The sequence below is a fragment of the Mustela erminea genome, chromosome X (assembly GCF_009829155.1).
Source record: "Mustela erminea isolate mMusErm1 chromosome X, mMusErm1.Pri, whole genome shotgun sequence".
Lineage (NCBI taxonomy): Eukaryota > Metazoa > Chordata > Mammalia > Carnivora > Mustelidae > Mustela > Mustela erminea.
In genome coordinates, this window is record NC_045635.1 from 125,785,623 (window position 1) to 125,793,717 (window position 8,095).

Here is an 8,095-nt window from a genome sequence, read left to right on the forward strand (position 1 = left end):
GTGAATGTGGCACCTCAGCCAAGTAGGACTGGGAGGAGGGGTGACAGAAGAAAACTGGGGCCCTAGTTCTCTGGGAGACTTCCGGACGGCCCTGGGCCAGCGCCCCCAGGCTCACACAGTACTCACGGGACCCTGCTCGTTGGTGTCACCCGGCACAACAGCACCGAGCGCCGTGACAACTGCCGCCCTAGAAGAAGGAGTCCTTTGATGATCTGCTCCATCACCAGGCTTAGGAAAAGCACAGGTTGCCTGAGCCATCCTTCCCAAGCGTTGGTCACTAAGCAGCAACTTTCAGCCATCACTTCCTCCCGGTCACTGAAAACATTTGTCATTTCCTGTTTTCTCCATTTCCCAGCGATTCTAATTGTCAGTGTCAAAAGGCAACAACTGTTTTCTCGGGGCTTATCTTTGGAGCACATTGATTCAGAACAAAGGATGGGGGCCTCCGTCTGCCAAACAAAGGAAGCAGCCTCCTGGGGAGGCCTCCTCTGCCAGGGCCAACAGGACCAGGCCCAGAGCGTTGGGGCTGCGGGGCCTCCGGACGCCCAGCCTAGCGAAGAGACTCCTGCTCGATGGTGGCGTCCCAGCGTCCCGGGATGCCGGAGGCCCCTCCCCGTAGGCCAAGTGTCAACGTGCTGTTTAAACCTGGGAGTTCGCGTAGCCATCCGGCTGACCAGAGCCCCCCTTAAACTCGGGAACCTCCGGATCCCGTGCTTCCCTGGATGAACACTGGACTTTCATCTGGCCAACACCACCCAGTCCCTCCACCCTTGACCCCTGCCCCAGCCCAGCCTTCTCTTTGATTTCCTGTGTCCTTGGAGTGTCTTTCCTCTGCTTTTTCCTTGGCTGTGCTCGGTAGCCTCTACCTGTCCCCCCTCCTCCCCCGACCCCCACTCTTATACAACTGCGTTGTTTGAGGAAACTGATGGGGCAGGCGGTGCAGACGGATTTAGGGTTGATGTTGACCCACCCAGCCACAGGAGCAGGTCTCCAGAAGCAGCTGGTCCCCACAAGCAGTGGGCTGAAGAGGCTAGAGAGGCCGGAGCCCTGGGTCTTCATATAGGAGGCATTGCCCTTCCTAGATGTGTCACTTTGGGCTGTCATTTAAATTCTCAGGGCCTCACATGTCTCATCAGTAAGCTGGGGCTGTGGATCTTCTGCCCAGATCTCTAAAGGCTGGCATAGGGCCCAGGGGAGAAACGGAAGGGCAAGGGCTGCCCCCAGAGGGGCAGGCAGAGCCGAGCTTCCATGCCCCACTTCCTGCCTTGGGCCGTCATGTGATGCCCGCGCTCCTCGGTGGCCAGGTCCCTACCCAGAATGACATAGCAGGGCCGACCTCAGGAGGACGTGAAAGAACGAGTGCTGGTGGCTCAGCGCAGTGAGCACGTGTGGGCTGGCCCCGGGCTCCCCCCGATCCGGGCTCTAGCAGGAAGAGCGCAGTTCCATGGGCCGCCCGAGGCGTGGCCCCAGTGGAGGGGAGCAAGGGCCCAGACAGGAAGCAGGCTAAGGAAGGGACAGTGAAATGGCTTCTGTTGTTGTCTGCCTGTCCGGTGAGGGCAGAAAAGCAGGTCCTGCCAGGCAGCTTGTGTTCTAGGTCAAGTCCTCTGGCATCTGGGGGTGGGGGTGGGGTGCAGCTCCACAAGTGGACTAAGGTGGGAGAGGCTCCTTCCTGACCCGCCTGCCTTGGTTGTCAGCACCCTATCAAGCAGGCTTCCTGAGAAGGGGACAGAGATGGCAGTGAGTGAGCACTGCACTGGGAGTCAGACCTGGGTCCCATTCGCAACCTGACACCAAAGGGCTGAGGGTCTCAGGACAAGCTGCTCTGCGGGGCTCTTGTCTGTTTCTCCGCTGGCTACATCCTTGAGCCACTCCCAGACCCAGTGCTGGGGCTGCAGCCCTGAAGCTTGGCTCCTTCCCCGGCCCACCAGCTGCCCCTGCGATGGAGACAGGAAGCTTGTCCCCGTTGCGCATGCTCCAGCCAGGCAGGAGAATGAAGGGAAGCTGGCAGTGAGTGGTGACGCTGGGTGGCAGACAATGCATTTATCTGACCGTGTGATCATCCTGCCGTTCATGCCAGCACCGCCCAGAGCGAGCCTGGGCCCTGTCCCCGTGACAGCCTGGCAGAGGCTGGGTACCCACATAGCCATAGCCCAGCGTCAGCTCTGCCCCATCCACAGCATCCCTGGCTTGCTCTGCCATTCATGGTCCTCACAGTTCCGGGCCCGAGCCCTACCCCATCACTAGTGTCCTCGCAGTACAGCCGGTCCATCTGGGTCTCCCTGAGACTGGCATACCCAGACCCTTGTCCACACTGTAGACATGGTCTGGCCAAGGCAGAGGAGTGCAGGACTGTCACCTCCCTCCTTCTACATACTCTGCTTCTATTAATGCAGCCTAATGTTACATTTGCTCTTTTGGTGACCACATCTCACTGCTGACCCATCCTGAGCAGAAGGACATCCAAAATGCCTGAACCTTTTCTCTGTGTGCTCTTGCTGTTAAGCTCTGTGTTTCCTGCCCCATCCTATGCTGTCGCAGTTGATTTCTTAACCCAGGTGCAGAATCCTACTTTTGTTTATACCTGTGGAATTTTGCTCGGGAGGGCGGGGCATGCATGCAAGTGTGTGTTGATGTGTTCACTCATGCTTTCTGCTACACCAAAGCCAAGTCCTGGGCCCCCACACAGCAATCCCAAGGCCAATTTTCTTGGTAGACACTATCTAACACGTCTTTCTCATCTTCTGTTTAGCAAGAGAAGCAGAGATCAGGTCTTACGGCAATGACCCCTGAACAGCGGAGTGCATATATTGCCCAACAAATGAGTCAATTTCAAGGTAAGCAGTTAAGGTCATTGTTCCCAAAGGGCAGGCCTGGGAGTGTGTGTGAAGGGGGTACAGGGTGGTGAGAATTCACTCCAGCATAAGCAGTCACTGTCAGTGTTTCTGAAAGTTCTGAGAGAGAGAAGGGAGGTCTGCAGCTTAGTTCAACACAGGACGGGATCGATCCCACATTGAAATCTTCAGGAGGATCTCAACTGAAAGCCAGGTTTTAATGACTCTAATATCAGTGCTTAGTTCAAGAGATTAATTAGACTGAATCAGGCCCCTTAAAGCAGTTATTCTCAAAAGGAGAAAGGCACACCTTCAGCTTTCTGATCCTGTCCCCCCACACCCACAGCCGCTGCTGGAGTGACCTCCCATTCTAAATACTCCTGAGCCATCTCTGAGGTGTGGGAAGCGGAGCTGGGGCTGGGGATGCTCTTCCTCAAAGGGCCTGTGGCAGGGGCTGCCAGAGCCTTCACGGAGAGCAGGGGTCCCCACCCTCTACCATGGCCACTACAAATGTGATCCACATTTATGGGCCGGGGATACAGAGATTAACAAAAGATGTCGGGCGTGGTCCCCACTTCGTGGAACTTCCAGACTAGCTGGGGACATGTGTGTTAAACAATCCCTATGAGCCAGTGGAGTGACCTTGGTCCAGGACAAGAGGACTCTAACCTGGGGCGAAGGATGACTGCTTGCCCTCTGGCAGGTGGTCGACATTTTCATTTTAGCCCAGTGCCACCTGCGTTCTCTGCAAGAAGCCCTATTCCTTGGGGCCTGATGCCAGCTGAATGTCCCAGCTGCCCAGGCTGGAGGGACATGTCAGGCATGCTTCAGCAGCAGTCACAAGACAGACAAGTTCCAGGAAGGCCAGCGACAAGGGGTGGATATCTGTCAAGGCGTGCCTGGTGCCACACCTATGTACAGAGTGCTGAACATATAAGCAAACCCAGACCCTGGCCTTGTGAAGCTTATAATCTACCTGAAAAAGTAGACCCTATAAGCTGGCATTTTCATACGATGTGATCATCCCTTGGTGCATGTATTCGGGGTAGCTGGGAGCACAGACCGGGGATTTGGGGAGGGCTTCACAGAAGAACCTCAGTCGGCTGAGGGTAGAGGAAAAAGGGGAGTTGAGAGGAGTTGGGGAGCCAAGGGTGGAAGGCAAGAGATTGGTGCTGTAGCGCAGGTCGTGGATGACTGTGGCACTGACCCCCACTTCTCTCTTTTGGTAGCCGTCCAAGAACAAGTCACCTCCAAGTGTAGCCAGACCAAGGCAAGATCCCCATCTAGTCAGCCCGTGATGCCACCCAGAGCGAGGCTCCTTCAGAACAATCCGAATCCAGCAATGATCCCACCCACCAGGCTCCAGAGCCGCAAGGGCATGGACATGGCTTTGCCGACTCCGACTCCGGGCAATCAACAAGGAATTTTCAACCCTAACCCTCCATTTCCCATACCCTCACACTTGGGCCAGAACCCCCCAGGCAGTGCCCGTCTGCAGATTGCCAAGGCCATCCCCTCAGAAGCGCCCCTGCCTGCATTCTGTCCCAGATCCCTGGGCAGCCAGCTTCCAAGTCCCCACCAGCTCAGACAGCCCTGTGTGCCAAGAAATCCTACAGTGTTGAAAGAAGCCACGTGGGTGGCAGTGGCAGCAGCTGGGACCACAGCGGTCTCCAGGGAGCCCCCCCTTAGCCACACAGACCTTAGCATCCGGCCGCACTTGGAGAGCAACTCGATCTTCACCAGGGCGCCCACCAGAGCTCCGGTGGGATCCCCGACATTTCCATCACAGCAAGCAGTTGTGCCCCCCAATCAAGTGGCCCCAGGAGGCAGGCCTGGCCAGAAGGTGAGCTTCGGCCTTCTGGGCAACCAGAGTCTCAGGCAGAGCCCGGTGCAGGGTCCCGTGCTAGTGTCCAGTGCCACCAAGTCCCTCCAGCAGGGCATGGCTGGCTTTGGTCCGGTGAGTCCCATAGAGGGCATCGAGCCCCCAAGCTATGTGGCTGCTGCCATCACCACCAGCCAGTCCCTGGGTCCATTCAGCAGAATGGGCTTCCCCCCTGAGCTGCCACCTTACGACTTTCTGCCCCCGCCCCAGCCCCAGCTCAACGGTGTGCTCTCAGCCCCTGACTGCAGTGAGGTGGATTTCATTGACGCTCTCCTGAAAGGCCCCAGAGGGAGCCCCGAGGAGGGCTGGGTGTGCAACCTGAGGCTCATCGATGACGTTTTAGAAGAGCACACTGCCGCTGCCACTGCCGCTGCTGCCACCGCTGCTGTCCCCCAGAGCGCAGGGGGGCTTTAAGTGCTCATAGAAACACCCACACCCACACCACTTTAGGCAATGGCGTGCAACGCCATAGCAAATTCACCACCTGCCCCCCAGCCACGCAGTTGCTTCCTCCCTACGATGTGAGTGGCACCCGCCTCTGCTCATCCCTCTCTCTACCTGTGACAAAGCGGAAAGCTGGTGATTTTTCAAGCTACCTGTACATATTTGAAAATTTTGTAAATGGTTTTCCTAAACGTTAATGACAGAAGTATTTATACTTCATTTTGTGACTTTGTAAATAAAGCGACGGCTTTTGTTTCAGTAGAGTTGTGTTTATTATGCATTGTTTGTGTTTATTACACACTGTTGCAAATACGCAGGCTGTGTACGGGGCTCCAGCGCTCCCTTGTGAAGCCCCAGTGAAGCTTCCCTTAGAAGCCACGGGGTTGAGTCGCTTATGGTTTTGATGCAGTGAGATATGTGGATGTGACCAAGAGGCATTGTACAAACTGACAAAGGCCGAATAGAAACCCCTTGGCCATTTATGGCCGAATAGAACCCCCTTGGCCATTTATTGCAATTTTCAGTAAAAATGCTATCGTCTTGTGTGATTCTTAAAATCTATTGCAAACCTGTTAGTGTCCGCCTGGTGCGCATATTACAGGTGGCCCGCAGGGGAAATTTTCCAGGAGGCTTGGAGTTCTTCAGATTTGGGAGGGGTGTAGAGAGGGCCTGTGAGCTGAACACAGGCCATGCGGTCCATGCTGAGCATCCAGGGTGTCCTCCCTCTATCATTCAGAGAAACCCCCAGGCTCCCACTTCCCCAGTGGCACCTTGCAGGGCGGAGGTGAGATGTTCCTGGTTTAAAGCCTTTCAGTGTTTGTTTTCATGTAAGGTCTGTGGTTGGGGGTGGGGTGGGGGGGAGTCTGTAAACATTAATAGTTGACTTGGGGTTTGTCTTTGATGGTTTTTATCTGCAATTATCGTCATGTATATTTAAGTGTCTGTTATAGAAAACCCACACCCACTGTCCTGTAAACTTTTCCTCAGTGCCCAGACTTGTGTAATCACGTTTTAATTGCCACCTCCTCTTTCGCCTCTACATTTGAAATCTGGCATCTGTTTCCAGCCAGTGCGTTTTTTCTTTGTACTGTAATAAACAGCCAGGAGAAAAGTGCCTCTATGTTTTCATTGTTCAAGGGATCATCCGACGTCCCTGTGTCCGCTAAGCCTACTGGTGTCTTTGGTCTTTTCGAGAGGCTACTCGGTGCCTTGTGCAGCGGGAAGATGCCACAGTGAGGGCTGATGGGTAAGAAGTTTGTGAAGCCCCTCATTTTTTGTTTTTTGTTTTTTTTGTTTATTTGTTTGTTTTTTTACCCCAAGGCCTTCATTTTACAGGGAAGGAAACAGAGGCCACTGAAGTAGCTGCACCGGCGGCAGGGGGCGGGGGTGACTTGCACCGCCAATCCAGACTCTTTCCACTGAGGGGGTGACAGACCCAATTAAAGATCCGTCTTCTTCCCATGCAAGGGACACCCAAATAGGGCACGGGGCGGGGGGCGCGCTGAGACAGGAGGCACGTCCGCTGCGCAGAAGAGGGAAGTCATGCCTCTCCGCAAGGCCGGGGAGACTGGGACTTGCCGCGCCCCCTCCACCTCCTCTCCCAAAGCCTGGGCTAAACCCAACCCAGTGCCCCCTGAGTGCGGAGCCAGACGAGCTCCGGGGGCGGGGGCTCCAGGGCCGCAGAGCTCCTCTTCAGGTCCCGGACCGCAGTGGAAGGGGAGTTACCGCGGCACTTCGCCCGCCCCCCGTCCCTCCCCCCCGTCCCGCCCTCGTCCGCTCCCGTCCCGCCCCCGTCCCGCCCCGCCCCCTCCCAAACCCCGCCCCCTGGAGTCGCTGCACCGCCCCTTCACTCCCCACCTGCTGCCCCCGCTCGTCCGGCCCCCTACGGTCCCCTCCGCTCTTCTCCCAGCAGACCTTTGTAGCAAGCGGGGTGGCTGTCGGTTGTTTCTGATTTAAACTGCACGAAATCCATAGGGACTTCCGTGATTCCACACTCGGGTCACCCCCTCACAGCGACAAAGTGGCTTCCACAGAGCTTAATACGGATTTCGCTTATGGTAGGGTCTCATTCAGAGGGGGACCCTAATAGGATGGCGGGGACCCCTGCCTCTCCCATGAAAGCGCACGTCCCCCCACCCCCGAAGGCAGCAGGGAAGCTACTTGGGAAGCCCCTCCCTGCCGTGTTCTGGAAGAGCAGAGCGGATTACTGGTTGGCATCGTTTGTAGTGCAAACCGAATACATCACATGTATCCCCCAACTGCCTGGGAGAACTGATACCCTCATCCTGGATGTACAAAGTGTTCCACCACAATGGCACACTTTGGGGGCTCAGGGATGCATGGACGCGGAGGCATCCTGTCCTGTCCAATGGAGCCTAAAATGCTCCAGGACGACGCCTTCACCCACCATTCTCAATGGCTGAGACTAAGAGCAAGATGGACAGCCTTCCGGCCAGCGGGGTGGAGGACACAGGCGTTCCCCAAAAGCCCCGCCCCTGGCCTCCTGCTCCATACAGGCCCCTCCAGCTTGCAGAACATTCTTCCCAGGTCAGGATAACCGATGTGTCCTACAGGTGTTCCTGAGCTATGGGCCTCACCCGCTGTCACAGTCTTTGCACCCACTCCCCCAGGCCCTCACAGGCAGCACCTCCCCAGGAGCCTTCCTTGCTGGGGCTCCCAGTGTTATCTCAAGTTCCCCGGGGTGCCAGGCTCCAGGCAAGCCCCAGCTCCAGGCAAGCCCCAGCTTCACCTCAGAGTCATGCCGGGGCACTCAGGTCCAGCTCTCCTGTCTCCTGTCTCTGACGGGCCCAGAGGCATCAGGGGTGGGGCCAGGGGCCCTTCCTGATTCTGTGTGGGACCCACCTGCCCAGTGACTGTTGCTCCCAGCCAGCCAGTGAGGGGCCAAATCCCTGTAGACACCCCAACCCAGCCCTCCCAC

General features: G+C 56.6%; 1 protein-coding gene across 4 annotated transcripts in view; it reads left to right on the plus strand.

Moving 5' to 3' along the window:
• The window catches only part of MAMLD1 (mastermind like domain containing 1), a 108,392-nt gene extending 102,121 nt beyond the window's left edge, over positions 1 to 6,271 (plus strand). For 3 of the 4 annotated variants that reach the window (XM_032329944.1, XM_032329945.1, XM_032329943.1), the window contains 2 exons: positions 2,750 to 2,834; positions 4,061 to 6,271. In XM_032329944.1, the coding sequence (XP_032185835.1) occupies positions 2,750 to 2,834; positions 4,061 to 5,127 (1,152 nt within the window). In that variant the 3' untranslated portion in view covers positions 5,128 to 6,271. The remainder of the gene's footprint in view (positions 1 to 2,749; positions 2,835 to 4,060) is intronic. The other variant, XM_032329946.1, reaches the window with a different exon arrangement.
• Positions 6,272 to 8,095: the final 1,824 nt, after the last annotated feature.